Source organism: Vigna unguiculata, chromosome 10, assembly GCF_037176805.1.
Source record: "Vigna unguiculata cultivar grain cowpea cultivar isolate G323 ecotype 2 chromosome 10, ASM3717680v1, whole genome shotgun sequence".
Classification (NCBI taxonomy): domain Eukaryota; kingdom Viridiplantae; phylum Streptophyta; class Magnoliopsida; order Fabales; family Fabaceae; genus Vigna; species Vigna unguiculata.
In genome coordinates this window covers 39,713,866-39,737,285 of record NC_140801.1, presented here as the reverse complement: position 1 = coordinate 39,737,285, position 23,420 = coordinate 39,713,866, and the positions used below count along the sequence as shown (strand labels likewise).

The following is a 23,420-nucleotide window of genomic DNA, read 5'->3' as shown; positions in this document are numbered from 1 at the left end:
ATTTAATAAAAAATGAAATATCACACATACAATTTGACTGTGCATTGAATTCGTTAGTCTTACTAACATAAACTTTGTTTTGATTTCTTTAGCAGAACGTGTTTCAGGAAAATGGCAAGACCTTAATTAAATTAAAATCTAAAATGAATTACTACTTTTGTCACTTTAAAAAAAAAAAAATATTACTGTCTGAATTGGGTTAGGTTAATCAATAAATAGTGAGTCCACTGCTCTTCCTGCTCAGTCACTCCCTTCACGTCTACCACTCACGTACCCACCACCACCGTATCTTCATTCATTTCATTTCCCAAAACAATTATTTAAAATAAAACAAAATAAAAGGAAATTCTAACACTTTCTTTTTTTACTCTCTCTCTCCTTCCATGGTGGAACACCACATACGCAGAGTCGCCGGAAGAAAAAGGAGAGAGAAGATCGGAGCGCCGAGGCAAGTCGATCGCCAAAACTAGGGTTTCTAAATTCCCAACGAAGACAAATAAAAATGCCGCTCTCGAAGTACCGCGTGCGGAACGAGTACAGCTTGGCGGATCCCGAGCTGTATCGTGCGGCCGACAAGGATGATCCAGAAGCGCTTCTCGAAGCCGTCGCCATGGCTGGTCTCGTTGGACTCTTGCGCCAGCTCGGCGACCTGGCCGAGTCAGTTTCTTCTTAGTCCGTTCCTTCCGCATTTTTTTTAGTTCTTTGGTTTCGTAATTCTGACTTTCAGTGGTTGCGTATAATTGAACGAGTTTGGAAAAGGAGAGTGAAAGTTTAAAACTAGTGGGAATGTTTGGGTTTGTGTTGGAGTGAGCTTAATTTGGGAAGGTTGTGTGGTTTTTGGAGTTCGTGAGCTGGCTGGATCGAGGAGCTAGTTTGGAATTGGAGGATAGTATACATGCTTAATTCGGTGGTTGTGCTATGGTTTGTTGGTTATCGATTGATTAATTAGTTTAGTTAGTCAGTTTATTTCAAAATTTAGGTCTTCCTCCTTTTGAGCTTTGTATGCGTAGAGTTTTGAGGGGGCGAGCGAGGGGTGAAATGAAAAGAAAATTGGACGGTTGTAGTGCAGGGATTGATTTATATTGTTGAATTGTGAAGGTGTAGTGGTGACCTTATGTAAGCATAGAACTTGACTTGGTTTGAATTTGTTTGACTTATTGTAGACTACAAAGTTGGATTGATGAAGTTCCTGATGATAGGTTTTGGCTGTATGAGATTAAATCGAGAAGTCTAGCTATTGGGTTTAAGAGAGATTTGACTGTTTAAGAAGTATGTTTGTTCTTTGATGTTTTTGGGTAGTTTGGTGATATTTTAAAATCGGACGAGGAGAGCAATTTAATAGACCATCTATAACTGAGTAGAGTTACCGAACTTGTAGGATTTTTCCTGAAGTGAATATTGGGATGTGTATTAAGGCTTAACTTTTTTATACGCCACAAATGGCAGGCCTTGGTGGCTTAATCATGTGAATCTGGTTCAAATAGTAATAGATGTCATAGTGACTTTCTGATTTCCCTGAGGTTAGTTCTAGTTGGTGGAGTTCCAATTGTAATACCATATCTCAATTTTGAAGTTGTTTCCTGCCTTTTTTAGCACAGGCAATTTTTACGGTCCCTAGGTGCCATTAAAATCTCACTATTAAACCATTTCATTTTGGTTAGGTTTGCTGCTGAGATCTTCCATGATTTACATGAAGAAGTAATGGTTACCGCTGCAAGAGGCCACGGTCTCATGGCTCGTGTTAAACAGCTTGAGGCCGAAGTTCCTTCACTTGAGAAGGCTTTCTTTTCTCAAACTCATCACTCTTCATTCTATACCAATGGAGGTTAGATTTCTCTTTACAGAGTCCTATTCAGTGTAACTTCTCATGATCGTGATTTAAATGCTGTTAATCATGTATAATGCAGGAATTTTTGTTAAGCTGTAACCTTTTGCTGCAATTGTCCCTTTGCTAATTTAAACATACTTGCATATTGCATTGTAGGGATTGATTGGCATCCTAATCTACAGTCTGAACAAAATCTTGTGACTCGAGGAGACTTACCTCGATTTATAATGGATTCATATGAAGAATGTCGGGGTCCTCCAAGACTGTTCCTTCTGGATAAGTATGAGCTGATTCATCAGATGTATTATTAGAAAGTAATGTTATAGATTTCTGAATCTTTTTCTTTTGGTTTCTTTAAAGGTTCGATGTAGCTGGGGCTGGGGCATGCCTTAAGCGTTATACTGATCCATCATTCTTTAAAATAGAATCAACTTCACCTGTAAATGCTACAATAGAAGTTCAGAGAGAGAAGAGAATCCGTAAAGTCAAGGTACGAAATTTCAATCCTACCATATATACAGTTTTTTTACTGTAAAATTGTTTTAATTGTGTGATATTGATTAATTTCATGTTGTGTATTATTGTTTTGCTGCAAATTTATAAACTATTTGAGGTCTATGCATTAGTGTTGATTCATACATGTATGAGACCGCAAATTATGCAAGCAGGTGGACAACTTTTAGCTCTGCCTTTGTGTTGCATTTCTGTGTAATTACCATAGCTAATAATTTTATACTTACAATTTTGTATAAATAATTTATTTTATACACTTCCAGCTGAAGAAAGGAGCTAGGCCGAGGGATGGTGAAGCTCCTAATGTTGTACCATCGCATTCGAAGTAAGCTCCAATAATTTTATTGTGATGAATCATTTTTCTCATTATGGTTTTTAATGATTTGTGGCTCAATTTAATTTCCATTTTTGCAGATTACATCAGCTGCTTCTTGAGGAGCGTATTGAAAATGGTTATAGTAATCCTGCACGACTTGTGAAGTTGAAAAAAAGACACATGAATGGACCAGCTGTTGAAGCAGGAGCTGGTAAGAGTTACATGGAGAAATTTCTGGAAACTCCTTCACCTGATCAAAAAATGGTTTGTGAAACTTCAATCTTTCCATTGCCTGTGAAATTGACATCAGATGATACTGGTGAGACTGGGATTAAAATTCTTGAAATCAGTAGCATTAGTCCTGTGAAAAGGTCAAAGGGAAATAAAAACACCTATTCATCCCTTGATGAGCAGGACCTAGAACTAAAACCATCTTTAGAAATGGATGGTGGGACTGATGGAGATCCTGTGAAGGTGAAAGAACAAATCTCATCTGGTGTGACAGATGATATGTCTTCTAATGATCGTAAGTTGCTTGATGTAGCACAGTTGGCTGTTGATGAACGAAACATAATAGAAGGTAACTTAGATGGGTACCATTCGGATGATGTGACTAGTGAAGTTGACAATTACATGGATGCTTTAACTACAATGGAATCAGAATTGGATACAGATAACGAGTATAAGCCTAAGAATAGCTTCTTGAATGTTGAAAAGGCAACAAATACCAAGGATAAAGAAGAACAACTACAAGCACATTTTTCAGATTCTCAATCATTTGGGGACTCTTCAATGTCTGATGACAGTAATTCTTTCAAACAAGATACAAATGAAGAAATTATTAAAGTGCAAGCTAAGTCGTCAGATTCTCAATCAACTGGAACGTCTTCTTCATTGGACAATAATAGTTCACTCAGAAGAGATATAAATGGGCATCGTATAGAACCACGAGCTCACCTCTCAGGTTATCGATATGTTGGAAACTCCTCTACATCAGATGAAAATGATTCTTTCATGAAAAATGGATCGTATTCATCTCAGTCTGAATCATTAAGCACTGTGGTTGAAAATACACCAGGACCTTTGTTATTCACAAATACTAAGTATTATGGATCGGTGGTTGAAGATGCAACATCCAACCAGCCTCCCCAAAATGTTGAGTTTCAACACACAGATTGTGGGGTGTCTGTCATGCATGATGATGCTCCAGTTCATGAAGAGATTTCTGATTTTGGGCAAGCCTGTTCAGATACGACGACTTCAGGACAGGGGTTGTGTTCTGATATTGGATCCACCTCTCAGGTGGTCCTACCCGCAGCAACTGAATCAGGTGAAATCTCATCTGATCCTGTTGAACTTAATTTAAGGTTAGATGGTGATGATGCAGACAGAACACAAGATGGTGATGCAGGCAGAACAGATGACAATGACGATGCAGGCAGCACAGATGACAATGACAATGATGCGGACAGAACAGGCCTCGTTGAATCTATTACTTCCAAACCTGTTTCTCTCTCCCTTGTAAAAGACAATGCTTGTTCTGTGGATTCTTCTGATAAAACATCATTCGACAACTTGGATGATGATTATGATCCATGTATTCACTCTGATGATCTGTTACAAGTTTCTAATGATTTGGAGTTTATTGCTCATGGAGACGAAAGCAATTCTCATTCTGAAATCAAAATGTTCCAAGCAGGATCTACACATGAAAACATTTCTGAAATTTTGGCTAATAGAGATATTGATTCATCAGGAGAGGATCCTGCTTACCCATCCGCTGAAGAATTAAAAGTGAATTCAGGTGCTGTGCTGGCTCCTGATTGTCATGACTTAAAGGATCAAGGTTGTACTACAGCAACGCAGCTTAATTCAGAGACCCCTGTTGTGAAGATTCCTCCAATGAGTTGCCTTACCAGGGTGCTTTCCTCTGACTCAATTCAAAACAAAACACAGGAGGAACCAGACTCAGCGGAAATTGAGGTTTCAAATCCCGATCTTTCATTGGAAGTTGATGAGGTACCAAAGATGGTGCATGATGATGAAATAAATGGATCTACCTGCAATGTCGATCCAGTTGAAGGTGATAGTCGTTTTAAACATCCATCTCCTGTTGATCAAGTGATGACAAATGATCTGGTCATCGAAAATGTTCAGTCAGAAGATCAAGCTGTATATTCTGTTCCTTGTGTTTATAGTGCTGAAGATGGTGTGGGCATTGTTACTTGTCCAGTTTCATTTCAGACTTCTCCTTCAAGGGGTTTTTCAGATTCAGAAGAACCTCTGTTGAATACTCATTCTTATAAAATGGACATGAAATCCAGTGAAGTAGAATTGATGCAAAATGCCATGGACACAAATGCAGAGACGAGTGAGACTCGATTAGCACCACTGCCAGATGTAACATCACTGCCAGATGTAACATCACCTGATGTAATAAATTCCCCAACCAATAATATTGTGGAGTTAGACGAATCTCTTACTATTTTTGCAGATTCAGAGAGTAAAGTTGACGAGCCAGTTGTCAGAGAATCTACAGAACTAGAGGACCACCAGAAGATAGTGGATCAACCAGAAATTGCTTCTGTGGAAGCACAATTGAACCTGAACAAAACTGTTCCTTGTGATCTTCAAGATTCAGAATCATGTACTATTCAGAAGTTCCAACATAGTGCTTTTGTTGATAATGCAGAAACTTTGCTTGAATTTTCGGGGTTGGATTCCCAGCTGTCACAATCAATATTTAATGGTCAGCATGATCCATTACAAAATGATAGAGATAGTTTTTCATCACCTTTGGGGAAACAGTTGGGACGTGAAACGGATTTAGATCTGTTCTCAAAATCCCAAATTGGTGAACAGGATGCAGAATATCCACTCGGAGATGAAAGAAATTTTGCCTCTGAGAAATCTCAATATCAGAAGATGCAAATATATCAATTGGAGCCTGAAGGCGATCCTGCTACTTCTGAATGTGTGTCAGAAATACATACAGATGAGCCATCACCAATTTATTCCTCACCACAGTCATCTAGCCAGAATGCTGGAAAACTTGTCATGGATCCGTTAATGCCTCTTCTTCCTAGCCACTTTCCCAAGTCAACTGAAAATAATCCTGATGAGATGCCACCTATGCCTCCTCTACCGCCTATGCAATGGAGAATGGGAAAGGTTCAACATTCTTCCTTACCTTCACAGAGAGAAGAATTAGAAGTAAGTCAAACTTCAGTCCAGCCAATTAGGCCTGATAAAAATTCCCTATTTGGTTTGCCAACTTCTGAGAGAGAGACCTCGTTTTATCAGAGACCATTTTTGCCTGTCATGGCTATGGAAAATGATCAGCTCGAACATTCTTCTGGGTTTCCTGTTGGTGTTTCAGGGCATTCTGTTGCGATACCTTTTCAATTTCCTATCATGGTTAATGAATCAAAAGGTCAATATAATTACCTATTGTTGGACAGAAACCAAATTCAGAATCCCTTCTTAACCTTACCCGTGGCATCTACAGGCATGTCTCCTCATGGTCTCATTGTTGCACCTGAGGGAAGAAAAATGATGCAGAATTCAAACTCATGCGTGCCAGTACCAGCAGCTGCGTATACTGTTTCAGGACATGATTCCATCCCTACACAAGAAAGTTCAACTCAACCTCCGCATCAATTAATGTTGGAGACTAGATCAGATGATAAATCACTTCAACAGAGTATGGACAGGCCTCCAAATGTTCTTGCAATTGCTTCCGAGGGAGAAATGGGACTGAATTCAAACCCTTGTCCTACAATTCCACCTGCTGAATGCACTGCTTCTGGACATGAGTCCGTTTCAGATGAAGAAAAACTGCCTCAGCTTCCAAGTCAATTAATGATGGAGCCTAGTTCAGATGATAAAACACTTCATCAGTCTGTTACTAATGGGGTATCAATGGACAGTCCTGACAATCACATTGTTTCTTCCGGTGGAGAAATGGAACGAAATTCTAGCCCAGACCCTCAAATTCTAACTGTTGAATGTGCTGTTCCCGGGCCCGGACATGATTCTATCTCTTCTCAAGAAAAACCAACTTTACCTTCAAGTCAATTAATGTCAGGGACTAGTTCCAAAGTTCAAACGCTTCAGCAATCTATACATAATTTGGAAGGGGAACAAGAACGTTTGCCTATCTCATTCATGTCTCCGCCAAACATGGAAAGTATGGAGCCTAATCAGAGTTTCGTGCCGTATGAGGGGGGAATGGCAAGCTCCTTGGATACATCTGATCATACCTTAGATGTGGAGAGTGAAAGGACTAATGGAAAACCAAAGAGTAAGCTTCTTCGTCCTCGAAATCCTCTAATAGATGCTGTTGCTGCTCATGACAAAAGCAAGGTGAGACAGTATCAAGTTCTTATGACACTGAATATCCTTTTGATCTCTTCATTCTTTTGCATAAAACTTTGCCTTTGAACTACTGCAGCTTAGGAGGGTTACCGAGCGGGTCATGCCTCAAACTGCACCGAAGGTAGATGAAAGAGATTCTTTACTAGAACAGATAAGAACAAAGGTTAGAACTTACTTTCTTTATGCTTATTGTACCCTTTTACATTGAAAACATTATTTTATTTGAAAAAAAAAAAACTTTTTGGTTATCGCAGTCCTTCAACTTGAAGCCTGCTGTGACTACGCGACCTAGCATTCAAGGTCCAAAAACAAATTTGAAGCTTGCAGCCATCTTGGAGAAAGCAAATGCAATTCGCCAGGTATCTCTTTTTATCTGTTTATTTTGCTGTAATAGGCGCGTGTTTCTGTGTTTTTCCGTCTCTGGTTTTACTCCCTTTTCTTCGGATTCACTGATATGTTAGTTATTTAAATAGGCTTTGGCTGGAAGTGATGAAGATGACGATGCGGATTGGAGCGATTCTTGAACTTACTATTAGAAGTGTTCTCAGCTGGTGGATGTTTTTGACACTCTGGTTCTTTCTCGAGCCTGATCTATATAGTCACGCTCCCCTGTAATGAATAGGAAATCTTCCTGAAATGCAAGATTCTTTGTCCTACTTTGTTCATATATATATAGCTTCTGCTCTTAGTTGCCTTCTTCACATATATATATATGCATGAAAAATTGTACTAGCATGCAGATTAGCTTCGATGTCGCGGAGGCGGAACTCACTTCATTGAAGATGACTCAAGTTCAGCGTGCAAGCGCTGTACAAGTCCAGATCCATGCTATCAAGAAATTTCCCCGTGCCTCCCCTTCATATAAGTACATGTATATTTGTGTTGTCATATTTTTTTTTTTTTTATATTTAGTCACGAGTATCCAATTTTGTAATTCTGTGATGTAGTGTTTTGTGATAATTGTCCATTCATCATGTAGTTCATCTGTGTCCAGTATAGTAACATATATACGTGAGTAAAATCATTTTAGTGTACAGTCCACTATTACCTTTGTTCATTTTTCAGACCCTCTTCACGATTGCTGTTCTTGTTATATCTTAGCAAGTAATTGAAAACATTTGCAGGGGTTAATTAAAGTGATATTAAATATGTCACCAGTTTGCTTTTGATTTCTCCATTTTGCACTTTTTTGCGAAGTTGATGAACATCGCATTTGTAAGTTATGCTAAGCTAGCAACATGATTTGGAGGATTCATTAATTGTTTATTAGAAGCATGATGATGCACAGAGAGATATTGTGTGACGAGTTTCATAGTGTCGCTGGATACTTCGTTTTTATTTTCAAAATTTTGGATACAATTTAATTATTTTTTATTAATTATATCTTTATATATACATATATATTTGTATATATAGTGAGTATATGTAGTGATTTAATAAGTGAAACGAGCAAAATAAGAAACTTCAAATTATTATAACCAAGAAAATTTATTTAATGTAAAGTTTTGAAAGATAAAAAAGGATAGAAGTAAGGGTGAAGTGAGTGAACTCAGTTCATACGATTTGATTCACCACTGGTTGAGCTAAAAGAGAGTTAGTTCAACCCAACTTACTTTTTGGTGGATCAAAAATTTTGTCACTAGGTTTCACCTACCATGGATTAGTGGATTAACTTACTTAAGATTTTTTTTTTGCAATTTATTTTATATATTTACTGCATTACAAAGAGAGTGAATTGACTTAATTTATTTTTTATAATAGTGAAATCAAGATGTTCATCTAATTTTGAAAATATTATTATAAAGATAAATAGTTAAAGATTAAAATATCAATGTATTTAACTTGACAAACAAATTAATTAAACATTCAAATTATTAAAAAACTATTTAAATATTATAGAGCAACATTCTAGCATTTAAAAATATGAAATTGTGAACCCATATAATTAGAAGTAATAAATAATTATAACATTTTTTTAAAAGATTGTAAAATAATGTTGGTGGGTTAAGTGGATCAACTTACCTTCAAACCGGCTCGAACACGATTAACCCATGAGTTAACTGAGATGGGTTCAATTTAATCCATTTTTTAAAAAAATGAATTTTTCTCAATCCAACTTGGCTCGAATCCATGTTGAGTTGGATTGACTCTCGAGTTGGAATCCATTTTGACATTTCTTGATAGAAGGAAGTAGATTTTTTAGCGCACAAATGTTTTGCATTTAGATTATAAATTTAGTTTTTGAGAAGGAAATACTATTTAATTACGTCTTTTAGTTATTTAAACCATTATTATTAGAGAAACTTTAGGTGCGGAGATGTTTCCTCGAGTTATGATCAAATCAAAATTTTTATTTGGTAATATATTGATATTTAATGGATTTGCTTAGGTTTAATTAATCAGATGATACTCACTTTCGTCTTGATGTGTTAGTTTCGTACTCGCTTTTAAAAACGTGTCAATTATATCCCAATTTTTGAAAAAAGTGTTTCAATTAAGTCCTTTTAAAAAAATAAATCATTAACAGCGTTAATGGTGTAACATGGTGTAATGCGTGTCAATCTGTGATTTTTTTTGTATAGTTTTTATTTTTATTTTTTTTATTTAAAAAAAAATTACCATGTATCATGTCTCTGGGCAGAGACATGTGACGGTGTAAGATTATCAAATCAAGTCGAACTCGATGGGTCAACCCACTAACCCATCATAGAAAAGGCGGGTTATGTGTTTGGACCTAATAACCCGGAGGATCCCAAACCGCTTGACCTACCAACCCCCAGGTTACAACTCGGGTCAATCCGTCCCAACCCATAACTCGTCATCATCCCCATCCACACCAACATAGATGCTGTAACAAAACAAATCTTGATTGTCTCTATTTTGTAATGGCATTGAACAATATTCAAATTATAATATCAAATCCTAAGAACACATTTCAATAACAACAGAAAGGACATAGTTCATAACAATAGAATGGCAAAAATCAAAATAAGAAACAGAGAGACTAGTAGTGGTATTGAGCGGGGGAAGGAGAGGAGCGAAGATTCTAGTTCCGGCGACTTCGAATAGGAACTCTAACTGCGGTTTCGAAATGAAGAGATCCTAATGGTGATTCTGAAAGAAAGAAAAAGAGAAATCATGTTTTGGAGGAGAACCCTAACAATGACTTCGATTCAGAACCCTAATAAGGAGGTGATATCACCGACGATGACCTTCACTGGTTGAATGGCGAAGTGACCATGGTGAACAATAATGAAGCTCGGTGTGGTGGTTGCGGTAGAGTACGAAGGAGAACAAAACATGGCTGTTTGAAGCTTCTATCTAGGGTTTTTTTAGATGGGGGCTTCTCCCTGCACCCTAAAGCATTTCTTCTGTACCCCCAAAAGTTTTTTTATTTCCAATTTTGCCCAAGCTAAAAGTTAAATCAAGAAAGAGAAAAAGCAGTAAAAAAAATTCTTACCTGCACTGCACCCCCTGCACCCTTGCACCCCTCACAGCCAGCGAATCTTTGCACCCCAAAGATTCTTTAATTCTTTGACCTAAAAAACACATTTAAAAGAGGTTCTCTTTTATCCGCTTCCTCCTCCCTCCTTCTTTGCCTCCTTCTTTGCCTTCATTTCTTCATTTGTGGAGAAGATCATCGAGCAGCAGCAGCAAGCACCAACCCGAGTTCGTGACGACACTGAGAGCCACCTTCTCTGCAGTTAATCCACACACGTCTTCTTCCAATTATGTTTTCTCAATGAACCTATATCTGTATCTATTTATATATATGTTTGTAATCATTCCATGTGTGCGAAAATGGGTCTGAAATTATTTTGTGTTATGAAACGGAATACAGAATCCGTTTCATCTTTTTCAGAAACGGATTACAAAAGCCGTTTCTGGCATTTTATGTGAAACGAAATACAGAAGCCGTTTCATGTTTTTTCCGAAACGGATTATAGATGCCGTTTCGTGTATTGTTAATGTGAAACGGATTACAGAATCCGTTTCAGGTTTTTTTCTAAACGGATTCTGCAAGCCGTTTTGTATTTATTGTATTTTTATATGAAACGAATTACGTAATCCGTTTCTACACTTTCAGAAATGGAATTTGAACTCCGTTTTGTAAATTTATGTTGTTATTTCGAACCATGACCAAAACCCGTGGAATCCCCTTCGTAACACAAGAAACAATCACCTTCATCGATACGTCCATGGAGCGAGAGTCATGACCGAATGGGAGTGGAAGGTCTGGCGGAGGAATAAGCGAGTCAAACACGTACCATCTTGATTGCATGACGACACTCCACCCATGCAGTGATGAGTTTGCCACTCTTGAAGTCAATGTCGCGGGAGAAGACTTCGATGGACGTCGAAGGAGGAGGCGACATTTGAGACCCCATGCAGTGCCTCTGACCACTAGTCATAGCCTTTGATTTCAAGCCGTGGAACTGCCGCCGCATTTTTCACCAGCAAGCTCACTTTTTCTTCCACCATAAACCTTCCAATGAGGTCCTTCACCCTTTCCGCTGTTGCCACCATCGCCTTGCAAAAGGGTAAGCCCCTTGTGGCAGCGTTCTTTGGGTCACACGCAAAAGGCTCGCGTGCCTCGTCACCCAATAGTGCTCCGGTTCTGTCAAATTGAACACAGCTTCCTACGTTGAAACTATTAGCGTAAAAGAAATCCAAAAGATAGAAACGGATGTCAGCATCCGTGGTACACCAAAAATGAAAAAAAAAAGAAACGGATTTCGGTATACGTGATACATGAAAACCAAAAATAATAACGACACGAATATCGACATCCGTTTCACAAATTTCTGAAACGGATTTCGACATCAATTTCAAAAAATATGAAAAAAAAATATTGAAACGAATGCAGAAATCCGTTTCACAAATTTTTGAAGCGGATTTTGAATTTCGTTTCACAGAAAAACTAAAAAAATAATGAAACGGATGTCGACATCCGTTTCACAAATTCCTAAAATGGATTTCGACATCCGTTTCACAAAGAAAAAGAAAAAGAAAATTATAGAAATGGTAGTTGACATCTGTTTCACAATTTAACAAAATGTATCTCGACATCTATTTCACACTTCACATAGCATAAAATATTGTGGAAGAAAGGAGAGAAGTAAACGAAACCAACAAAACAACGAAATATTTTGGGGGTGCAGCGTTTTCAGATATAAAAAGAACACTATGAGCGACGCAGTAAATTTAGATTTCAATGCTTTCAATCACCAAAACAGGTAAAACTTAAATAGGGTCAAAATGATCTTTATTGGGGGTACAGAAGAAGACTTGGAGGTGCAGTGAGAAGCCCCCTTTTAGATTCACAAATAAAATAATAGATAAAATAAATGCATTAGAAAATAAAGGCCCAATCCACGTTTTTACTCTTTGCACACCCATATTTATTTAGTTCAACAAGATGAATGTTCAAAAAAATAAATAAATAAGGCAGGCCAGCCCACCAACCTGCTAGTCCGTCCATTGGTGGGACGGGTCCAAGTTCTCAATCCATTTTCATATGGCGGGTCAGTCCGATCCGATCCATTTTTGGTAGGCTAAAGGTGGGTTGGGCCAAAGTGGGTCGGGCTGGCCCGTTTTGACACTCCTAGCCACGTGTCATTGTCACTACCAAGTGTTATTATCTTAGTTTCAATTTAGTCCCCACATATGTCTCTTTATTTTAATTTAGCCTCTACATATGTCTTTCTGATTCAATTTAGTCCCATTTTTTTTCAAAATAAAACAACATTGTCTCTCTCTTAAATTTGAGACCAAATTTATTATTTATATAAAATGCTATATTGATATTTTGTTATTAAAAATGACTTACAAAATTAAGTACTAATATTCAAAGTTAAATATGTTTTTGGTCTCTTCAATTTTTGTGAAAATTGGAATAAGTCCTTCTTTGAAACTCTGGTACAATTTAGTCCCCCAACTTTAGAACAATGTGGATTTAGTTATTTTAATCAAATTTTGTTAAATTTATTTAACATTTCAAATGCATTTCAACCGGAGACTAAAAGTCATGAATAACAACACATGGGTTAATAACTAAGAAATATATAATATGTTATAACGACATTTTCAATAAAAAAATATAAGTATAACATGTATATAAGTAATAAATTTGGTCTCAAATTTAAGAGAGAAACAATATTGTTTTATTTTAAGAAAAAAATAATTGGGACTAAATTTGATCATAAAGACATATATGGAGACTAAATTGAAACAAATATAAATAATAAGTTTGGTCTCAAATTTAAGAGAGAAACAATATTGTTTTATTTTGAAAAAAAATGGGACTAAATTGAATCAGAAAGACATATGTGAGGACTAAATTGAAACAAAGAGACATATGTGGGAACTAAATTGAAACAAAGATACATGTATGAGAACTAAATTAAAATGAAGACAATAACACTTGGTAGTGACACTAACATGACATTGATAGTATCACATGTTACACCAAGAACCTGACACATGTCAATTTTTTTAATAAAAAATAAAAAAATTTAAAAAATCTACAGATTGATATGTGACACGCCATTAATACTGTTAGTATTTTTTTTTTTCAAAAAGAACTTAATTGAAGCATTTTCAAAAGTTAGAATGTTATTGATCCATTTTTTAAAGATATTACCAAACTACATATGAAAACAAAAATAATGCCATCCAAGTAATTAAGCCATTTGCTTATTAGATCAATTGCAGCTAAAATCTCAATCGAATTGAATAACAACATAAATAGGAACGCCTTTACTATTCTAATGTGTTCTTTTATATTATTCTTCTCATCTCACAACAGGAATTTTAGTTTTAATTTTTTAAATTCAATTTGGCTGATCTTTCTAAGATTAAATGTGACAAGTTGAAAGGATGGGTCGGAAATACAAAATTTGTAAGCGAGACAGTGATAACAATAAATTAAGACCCATCTGCTACATGGTTGGAAGTGCAGGTAGCACCGTTAGACAATTTACATTTTTTTTCAAATTCCAAGCACCGCATCATAAAGGGACGACGGTCCACATCTTGTGTAATTATTTATTGTCCTCAAACTTTGCGCTGTTGACCCTTCTTTATTTTAATAAAGGTCTCTTTTTACTTATTAAAATTAAGTATTTTAAAAGTTTAAATATTTTTTTTTTAAATATAATTTCAAAATCTTATAGTTTTACAAATATAAAACTTCCATAATTTTATAATTTATAACATTAAAATTTTATAATTTTGTAATCTTGTAATCTTATAAATTTATAATCACATAATTTTACAATTTAATAATTTTATAATTCTATCATCTTATTATTATACAACTGTACAATTTTAATATTTTATTTATATTTTAAAAATATATCATTTTATTTTATTTTATTATATTTTTGTTTTACTATTTTATAATTTTATTATGCTATTATTTTATTATTTAGATTTTTACTATTATATTATGTTTTTACGTTTTGTTCTTTATGATGTTTTTTCTTTGTTTTTTTTTTCCAATAAAGTATCATCCAAATGACTCAAAATGATTACTACCAAATATTTTTAGATGCAAACAAATAACTCCAAGTCTCTGGTCTCTTGTCTCACCATGTCTTGAAACTTAGATCTAATGCGAAACCCATATTTACATTGTACATACAATACTTCACTGGTACGATCATACTATTACTAATGCACCGGACCCATTCACAACTCCACATTTAAGCATGGTTGGACAAGAGTAGTACAAAGATGGGTGACCTTTTAGGAAGTTCTCGTGTTGTACCTATTTTTTATGTTATATTTTTTACGTTCTTTTCATCATTATTTTTTGCAATTAAATCAAAAAGTACCACCTAAATGCCTCTAACTACTGTTACCAATACTGATTCAGACACAAAAAACCCATTTCGCGTCCACGGGCCCCGCGCCTCACCAACTTTTCAAACTTAGGCACAATGTGAAACACATATATACATTGATCGTGAAATACTTGACAAGTGCGATCATACCAACACAAATGCACCAGATCCAATCAGAACTTCGGAGTTAAGCGTGCTTGGGCGAGATGAGTAGTACTACGATGGGAAGTCCTCGTGTTACACCTCTTTTTTTCATTATTTTCTTTATTTAGGTCCTTTTCATCACTGTTTTTTGCAATTAAATCCAAAAGCAACACCTAAATGACTCCAACTGCTGTTACCAAAATTTATTCGGACACAAACAACCCATTTCACGTCCCCGGGCCCCGCGCCTCACAAAGTTTTCAAACTTAGGCCCAATGTGAAATCCATATAAACATTGATCGCGCAATACTTGACATGTGCGATCATACCAGCACTAATGCACCGGATGCCATCAGAACTCCACAGTTAAGCATGCTTAGGCGAGAGTAGTACTAGGATCTGGGAAGTCCTCGTGTTGCACCTCTTTTTTACGTTTTTTTATTTTTTTTACATCCTTTTCATCACCGTTTTTTGCAATTAAATCCAAAAGTACCACCTAAATGACTCCAATTACTGTTACCAAAATTTATTCGGACACAAACAACCCACTTCACGTCCCCGGGCCCCGCACCTCACCAAGTTTTCAAACTTAGGCCCAATGTGAAACCCATATATACATTGATCGTGCAATACTTGACAGGTGCGATCATACCAGTACTAATGCACCGGATCCCATCAGAACTCCGCAATTAAGCGTGCTTGGGTGACAATAGTACTAGGATCTGGGAAGTCCTCGTGTTGCAGCTCTTTTCTACGTTTTTTCTTTTTTTTACGTCTTTTTCATCACCGTTTTTTGCAATTAAATCCAAAAGTACCACCTAAATGACTCCAACTACTGTTACCAAAATTTATTCGGACACAAACAACCCACTACACGTCCCCGGGCCCCGCGCCTCACCAAGTTTTCAAACTTAGGCCCAATGCAAAACCCATATATACATTGATCGTGTGTTACTTGACAAGTGCGATCATACCAAAACTAATGCATCAGATCCCATCAGAACTCCGCAGTCAAGCGTGCTTCGGCGAGAGTAGTACAAGGATCTGCGAAGTCCTCGTGTTGCACCTCTTTTTTAAATTTTTTCTTTTTTTACGTCCTTTTTATCACTGTTTTTTGCAATTAAATACAAAAGAACGACGTAAATCACTTCAACAACTATTACCAAAATTTCTTCAGACACAAACAACCAACTTCACATCCTCTAGCCTCGCGCCTCACCAAGTTTTACAACTTAGGCCCAATGCGAAACCCATATGTACATTGATCGTGCAATACTTGATAGGTGCGATCATACCATCACAAATTTATCGGATCCCATCAGAACTCCGCAGTCAAGCGTGCTTGGGCAAGAGTAGTACTACGATGGGTGACCTCTTGGGAAGACCTCGTGTTGCACCTCTTTTCGAAGTTTTTTTCTTTTTCTTTACGTCGTTTTCATCATCGTTTTTTGCAATTAAATCCAAAAGTACCACCTAAATGACTCCAACTACTGTTACCAAAATTTATTCAGAAATAAACAACCCACTTAAAGTCCCCGAGCCTCGCGCCCAAACCAAGTAGTTAAACTTAGCCCCAATGCGAAACCCATATATACATTGATCGTGCAATACTTGACAGGTGCGATCATACCAGCACTAATGCACCAGATCCCATCAGAACTCTGCAGTCAAGCGTGCTTAAGCGAGAGTAGTAGTGCTACAATGGTAAGTTATCGTGCTGCACCTCTTTTTTACGTTTTTTTTTTCTTTTTTTTACGTCCTTTTCATCATCAATTTTTGCAATTAAATCCAAAAGTACCACCTAAATAACTCGAACTACAAGTACCAAAGTTGATTCAGATACAAACATCCCACTTCACGTCCCCGGTCCCCGCGCCTCACCAAGTTTGCAAACTTAGACCCAATGCGAAACCCATATATACATTGATCGTGCAATACTTGACAGGTGCGATTATACCAACACTAATGCACCGGATCCCATCAGAACCCCGCAGTCAAGCGTGCTTGGGCGAGAGTAGTATTAGGATCTGCGAAGTCCTCGTGTTGCACCTCTTTTTTACGTTTTTTTTCTTTTTTTACGTCCTTTTCATAATCATTTTTTGCAATTTAATCCAAAAGAACCACCTAAATGACTTCAACTACTGTCACCAAAATTTATTCAGACATAAACAACCCACTTCACATCCTCGGGCCCCGCGCCTCACCAAGTTTTCAAACTTAGGCCCAATACGAAACCCATATGTACATTGATCATGCAATACTTGACATGTGCGATCAAAGCAGCACCAATGCATTGGATCCCATCAAAACTCCGCAGTCAAGCGTGCTTGGACAAGAGTAGTACTAGGATAGGTGACCTCCTGGAAGTCCTCGTGTTGCAGCTCTTTTCTACGTTTTTTTCTTTTTTTTTTATGTCCATTTCATTTCGGATTTTTGCAATTAAATCCAAAAGTACCACCTAATTGACTCCAACTACTGTTACCAAAATTTATTCAGAAACAAATAACCCACTTAAAGTCCCCGAGCCTCGCGCCAAACCAAGTAGTCAAACTTAGGCCTAATGCGAAACCCATATATACATTTATCGTGCAATACTTGACAGGTGCGATCATACCAGCACTAATGCACCGGATCCCATCAGAACTCCGCAGTCAAGCGTGCTTGAGCGAGAGTAGTACTTGGATATGGAAAGTCCTTCTGTTGCACCTCTTTTCTACGTTTTTTTCTTTTTTTTTACGTCCTTTTCATCACCGTTTTTTGCAATTCAATCCAAAAGTAGCACCTAAATGACTCCAACTACTGTTACCAAAATTTATTCAGACACAAACAACCCATTTCACGTCCTCAGGCCCCGCGCCTCACCAAGTTTTCAAACTTAGGCCCAATGCGAAATGCATATATACATTGATCATTAAATACGTGACAAGTGCGATCATACCAATACTAATGCACCAGATCCCATCAGAACTACGCAGTTAAGCGTGCTTGGGCGAGAGCAGTAGTACTACAATGGTAAGTCCTCGTGCTGCACCTCTTTTTTACATTTTTTTTCTTTTTTTACGTCCTTTTCATCACCAATTTTTACAATTAAATCCAAAAGTACCACCTAAAGAACTTACACTACAGTTACAAAAATTTATTCTGTCACAAACATCCCACTTCACGTCCCCGGTCCCCGCGCCTCACCCAGTTTTCAAACTTAGACCCAATGTGAAACCCATATAGACATTGATCGTGCAATACTTGACAAGTGCGATCATACCAGCACTAATGCACCGGATCCCATCAGAACCCCGCAGTCAAGCGTGCTTTGGCGAGATTAGTACGAGGATCTGCGAAGTCCTCGTGTTGCACCTCTTTTTTACGTTTTTTTTCTTTTTCTTACGTACTTTTCATCACCGTTTCTTGCAATTAAATCCAAAAAAACCACCTAAATGACTTCAACTACTGTTACCAAAATTTATTTAGACACAAACAACCCACTTCACGTCCTCGGGCCTCGCGCCCACCAAGTTTTCAAACTTAGGCCCAATGCGAAACCCATATATACATTGATCGTGCAATACTTGGCAGGTGCGATCATACCAGCACTAATGCACCGGATCCCATCAGAACTCCGCAGTTAAGCGTGCTTGGGCGAGTGTAGTACTAGGATGGGTGACCTCCTGGGAAGTCCTCGTGTTGCACCTCTATTTTACGTTTTTTTCTTTTTTTTACGCCATTTTCATCACTGTTTTTTGCAATTAAATCCAATAGTAGCACCTAAATGACTCCAACTACTGTTACCAAAATTTATTCGGACACAAACAACCCATTTCACGTCCTCAGGCCCCGCGCCTCACCAAGTTTTCAAACTTAGGCCCAATGCGAAATGCATATGTACACTGATTGTGTAATACTTGACATGTGCGACCATTCCAGCACCAATGCACCGGATCCCATTAAAACTCCGCAGTCAAGCGTGCTTGGGCGAGAGTAGTACTAGGATGGGTGACCTCCTGGGAAGTCCTCGTGTTGCACCTCTTTTATACGTTTTTTTCTTTTTTTTACGCCATTTTCATCACCGTTTTTTGCAATTAAATCCAATAGTACCACCTAAATGACTCAAACTACTGTTACTAAAATTTATTCGGACACAAACAACCCACTTCACGTCCCCGGGCCCCGCGCCTCACCAAGTTTTCAAACTTAGGCCCAATGCGAAACCCATATATACATTGATCGTGCAATAGTTGACATATAGGATCATACCAGCACTAATGCACCGGATCCCATCAGAACTCCGCAGTTAAGCGTGTTTGGGCGAGAGTAGTACTAGAATGGGTGACCTCCTGGGAAGTCCTCGTGTTGCACCTCTATTTTATGTTTTTTTCTTTTTTTTTACTCCATTTTCATCACTGTTTTTTGCAATTAAATCCAATAGTAGCACCTAAATGACTCCAACTACTGTTACCAAAATTTATTCAGACACAAACAACCCACTTCACGTCCTCAGGCCCCGCGCCTCACCAAGTTTTCAAACTTAGGCCCAATGCGAAAACCATATATACATTGATCGTGCAATAATTGACAGATGCGATCATACCAGCACTAATGCACTGGATCCCATCAGAACTCCGCAGTCAAGCGTGCTTGGGCGAGAGTAGTACTAGGATGGGTGACTTCCTCGGAAGTCCTCGTGTTGCACCTCTTTTTTACGTTTTTTTCTTTTTTTTACGCCATTTTCATCACCGTTTTTTGCAATTAAATCCAATAGTACCACCTAAATGACTCAAACTACTGTTACCAAAATTTATTCAAACACAAACAACCCATTTCACGTCCTCAGACCCCGCGCCTCACCAAGTTTTCAAACTTAGGCCCAAGGCGAAACCCATATATACATTGATCGTGCAATACTTGACAAGTGCGATCATACCAGCACTAATGCACCGGATCCCATCAGGACGCCGTAGTGAAGCGTGCTTGGGCAGGAGTAGTACTAGGATAGGTGACCTCCTGGGAAGTCCTCGTGTTGCACCTCTTTTTTACGTTTTTTTCTTTTTTTTACGCCATTTTCATCACCGTTTTTTGCAATTAAATCCAATAGTACCACCTAAATGACTCAAACTACTGTTACCAAAATTTATTCGGACACAAACAACCCACTTCACGTCCCCGGGCCCCGCGCCTCACCAAGTTTTCAAACTTAGGCCCAATGCGAAACCCATATATACATTGATCGTGCAATACTTGACAGGTGCGATCATACCAGCACTAATGCACCGGATCCCATCAGAATTCCATAGTCAAGCGTGCTTGGGCGAGAGTAGTACTAGGATGGGTGACCTCCTGGGAAGTCCTCGTGTTGCACCTCTTTTTTACTTTTTTTTCTTTTTTTTACGCCATTTTCATCACTGTTTTTTGCAATTAAATCCAATAGTAGCACCTAAATGACTCCAACTACTGTTACCAAAATTTATTCGGACACAAACAACCCATTTCACGTCCTCAGGCCCCGCGCCTCACCAAGTTTTCAAACTTAGGCCCAATGCGAAATGCATATGTACACTGATTGTGTAATACTTGACATGTGCGACCATTCCAGCACCAATGCACCGGATCCCATTAAAACTCCGCAGTCAAGCGTGCTTGGGCGAGAGTAGTACTAGGATGGGTGACCTCCTGGGAAGTCCTCGTGTTGCACCTCTTTTATACGTTTTTTTCTTTTTTTTACGCCATTTTCATCACCGTTTTTTGCAATTAAATCCAATAGTACCACCTAAATGACTCAAACTACTGTTACTAAAATTTATTCGGACACAAACAACCCACTTCACGTCCCCGGGCCCCGCGCCTCACCAAGTTTTCAAACTTAGGCCCAATGCGAAACCCATATATACATTGATCGTGCAATAGTTGACATATAGGATCATACCAGCACTAATGCACCGGATCCCATCAGAACTCCGCAGTTAAGCGTGTTTGGGCGAGAGTAGTACTAGAATGGGTGACCTCCTGGGAAGTCCTCGTGTTGCACCTCTATTTTATGTTTTTTTCTTTTTTTTTACTCCATTTTCATCACTGTTTTTTGCAATTAAATCCAATAGTAGCACCTAAATGACTCCAACTACTGTTACCAAAATTTATTCAGACACAAACAACCCACTTCACGTCCTCAGGCCCCGCGCCTCACCAAGTTTTCAAACTTAGGCCCAATGCGAAAACCATATATACATTGATCGTGCAATAATTGACAGATGCGATCATACCAGCACTAATGCACTGGATCCCATCAGAACTCCGCAGTCAAGCGTGCTTGGGCGAGAGTAGTACTAGGATGGGTGACTTCCTCGGAAGTCCTCGTGTTGCACCTCTTTTTTACGTTTTTTTCTTTTTTTTACGCCATTTTCATCACCGTTTTTTGCAATTAAATCCAATAGTACCACCTAAATGACTCAAACTACTGTTACCAAAATTTATTCAAACACAAACAACCCATTTCACGTCCTCAGACCCCGCGCCTCACCAAGTTTTCAAACTTAGGCCCAAGGCGAAACCCATATATACATTGATCGTGCAATACTTGACAAGTGCGATCATACCAGCACTAATGCACCGGATCCCATCAGGACGCCGTAGTGAAGCGTGCTTGGGCAGGAGTAGTACTAGGATAGGTGACCTCCTGGGAAGTCCTCGTGTTGCACCTCTTTTTTACGTTTTTTTCTTTTTTTTACGCCATTTTCATCACCGTTTTTTGCAATTAAATCCAATAGTACCACCTAAATGACTCAAACTACTGTTACCAAAATTTATTCGGACACAAACAACCCACTTCACGTCCCCGGGCCCCGCGCCTCACCAAGTTTTCAAACTTAGGCCCAATGCGAAACCCATATATACATTGATCGTGCAATACTTGACAGGTGCGATCATACCAGCACTAATGCACCGGATCCCATCAGAATTCCATAGTCAAGCGTGCTTGGGCGAGAGTAGTACTAGGATGGGTGACCTCCTGGGAAGTCCTCGTGTTGCACCTCTTTTTTACTTTTTTTTCTTTTTTTTACGCCATTTTCATCACCGTTTTTTGCAAATAAATCCAATAGTACCACCTAAATGACCCAAACTACTGTTACCAAAAATTATGCGGACACAAACAACCCATTTCACGTCCTCAGGCCCCGCGCCTTACCAAGTTTTCAAACTTAGGCCCAATGCGAAATGCATATGTACACTGATGGTGCAATACTTGACATGTGCGACCATTCCAGCACGAATGCACCGGATCCCATTAAAACTCCGCAGTCAAGCGTGCTTGGGCGAGAGTAGTGCTAGGATGGGTGACCTCCTGGGAAGTCCTCGTGTTGCACCTCTTTTTTACGTTTTTTTCTTTTTTTTACGCCATTTTCATCACCGTTTTTTGCAATTAAATCCAATAGTACCACCTAAATGACTCAAACTACTGTTACCAAAATTTATTCGGACACAAACAACCCACTTCACGTCCCCGGGCCCCGCGCCTCACCAAGTTTTCAAACTTAGGCCCAATGCAAAACTCATATCTACATTGATCTTGCAATAATTGACAGGTGCGATCATACCAGCACTAATGCATTGGATCCCATCAGAACTCCGCAGTGAAGCGTGGTTAGGCGAGAGTAGTACTAGGATGGGTGACTTCCTGGGAAGTCCTCGTGTTGCACCTCTTTTTTACGTTTTTTTCTTTTTTTTACGCCATTTTCATCACCGTTTTTTGCAATTAAATCCAATAGTACCACCTAAATGACTCAAACTACTGTTACCAAAATTTATTCGGACACAAACAACCCACTTCACGTCCCCGGGCCCCGCGCCTCACCAAGTTTTCAAACTTAGGCCCAATGCGAAACCCATATATACATTGATCGTGCAATACTTGATAGGTGCGATCATACCAGCACTAATGCACCGGATCCCATCAGAACTCCGCACTTAAGCGTGCTTGGGCGAGAGTAGTACTAGGATGGGTGACCTCCTGGGAAGTCCTCGTGTTGCACCTCTTTTTTACGTTTTTTTCTTTTTTTTTTACGCCATTTTCATCACCGTTTTTTGCAATTAAATCCAATAGTACCACCTAAATGACTCAAACTACTGTTACCAAAATTTATTCGGACACAAACAACCCACTTCACGTCCCCGGGCCCCGCGCCTCACCAAGTTTTCAAACATAGGCCCAATGCGAAACCCATATATACATTGATCGTGCAATATTTGACAGGTGCGATGATACCAACACTAATGCACCGGATCCCATCAGAACTCCGTAGATAAGCGTGCTTGGGCGAGTGTAGTACCAGGATGGGTGACTTCCTGGGAAGTCCTCGTGTTGCACCTCTTTTTTACGTTTTTTTCTTTTTTTTACGCCATTTTCATC

At 38.4% G+C, this 23,420-nt stretch overlaps 1 protein-coding gene, 4 non-coding genes and 15 pseudogenes across 5 annotated transcripts; all 20 read left to right on the top strand.

Annotated features, from left to right (window-relative positions):
- Positions 1–251: 251 nt before the first annotated feature.
- Positions 252–8,091, top strand: LOC114167238 (protein SCAR2-like). The gene is made up of 9 exons (XM_028052260.2): positions 252–657; positions 1,662–1,825; positions 1,985–2,108; positions 2,189–2,318; positions 2,605–2,666; positions 2,756–7,022; positions 7,111–7,197; positions 7,289–7,393; positions 7,508–8,091. Exons 1-9 carry the CDS (start codon positions 503–505, stop codon positions 7,556–7,558), a joined length of 5,145 nt encoding a protein of 1,714 aa, XP_027908061.2. The 5' UTR covers positions 252–502; the 3' UTR covers positions 7,559–8,091.
- An 8,215-nt stretch (positions 8,092–16,306) lies between these two features.
- On the top strand, positions 16,307–16,425 carry LOC114167946 (5S ribosomal RNA; annotated as a pseudogene).
- A 543-nt stretch (positions 16,426–16,968) lies between these two features.
- LOC114167955 (5S ribosomal RNA) lies at positions 16,969–17,077 on the top strand (annotated as a pseudogene).
- Positions 17,078–17,625: 548 nt separating this feature from the next.
- Positions 17,626–17,734, top strand: LOC114167922 (5S ribosomal RNA; annotated as a pseudogene).
- A 539-nt stretch (positions 17,735–18,273) lies between these two features.
- On the top strand, positions 18,274–18,382 carry LOC114167832 (5S ribosomal RNA; annotated as a pseudogene).
- Positions 18,383–18,596: 214 nt separating this feature from the next.
- LOC114167817 (5S ribosomal RNA) lies at positions 18,597–18,715 on the top strand. The gene has a single exon (XR_003600428.2). It is a non-coding gene; the product is annotated as a 5S ribosomal RNA (ribosomal RNA).
- Positions 18,716–18,929: 214 nt separating this feature from the next.
- On the top strand, positions 18,930–19,048 carry LOC114167825 (5S ribosomal RNA; annotated as a pseudogene).
- Positions 19,049–19,262: 214 nt separating this feature from the next.
- Positions 19,263–19,381, top strand: LOC114167931 (5S ribosomal RNA; annotated as a pseudogene).
- A 215-nt stretch (positions 19,382–19,596) lies between these two features.
- On the top strand, positions 19,597–19,715 carry LOC114167851 (5S ribosomal RNA; annotated as a pseudogene).
- Positions 19,716–19,929: 214 nt separating this feature from the next.
- Positions 19,930–20,048, top strand: LOC114167833 (5S ribosomal RNA; annotated as a pseudogene).
- A 214-nt stretch (positions 20,049–20,262) lies between these two features.
- On the top strand, positions 20,263–20,381 carry LOC114167831 (5S ribosomal RNA). Its single transcript, XR_003600441.2, has one exon. It is a non-coding gene; the product is annotated as a 5S ribosomal RNA (ribosomal RNA).
- Positions 20,382–20,595: 214 nt separating this feature from the next.
- Positions 20,596–20,714, top strand: LOC114167816 (5S ribosomal RNA; annotated as a pseudogene).
- Positions 20,715–20,928: 214 nt separating this feature from the next.
- LOC114167824 (5S ribosomal RNA) lies at positions 20,929–21,047 on the top strand (annotated as a pseudogene).
- Positions 21,048–21,262: 215 nt separating this feature from the next.
- LOC114167815 (5S ribosomal RNA) lies at positions 21,263–21,381 on the top strand (annotated as a pseudogene).
- Positions 21,382–21,595: 214 nt separating this feature from the next.
- On the top strand, positions 21,596–21,714 carry LOC114167923 (5S ribosomal RNA; annotated as a pseudogene).
- Positions 21,715–21,928: 214 nt separating this feature from the next.
- Positions 21,929–22,047, top strand: LOC114167840 (5S ribosomal RNA). The gene has a single exon (XR_003600450.2). It is a non-coding gene; the product is annotated as a 5S ribosomal RNA (ribosomal RNA).
- Positions 22,048–22,261: 214 nt separating this feature from the next.
- On the top strand, positions 22,262–22,380 carry LOC114167811 (5S ribosomal RNA; annotated as a pseudogene).
- Positions 22,381–22,594: 214 nt separating this feature from the next.
- Positions 22,595–22,713, top strand: LOC114167827 (5S ribosomal RNA; annotated as a pseudogene).
- Positions 22,714–22,927: 214 nt separating this feature from the next.
- Positions 22,928–23,046, top strand: LOC114167835 (5S ribosomal RNA). Its single transcript, XR_003600445.2, has one exon. It is a non-coding gene; the product is annotated as a 5S ribosomal RNA (ribosomal RNA).
- A 216-nt stretch (positions 23,047–23,262) lies between these two features.
- On the top strand, positions 23,263–23,381 carry LOC114167810 (5S ribosomal RNA; annotated as a pseudogene).
- The last annotated feature ends 39 nt before the right edge of the window (positions 23,382–23,420 follow it).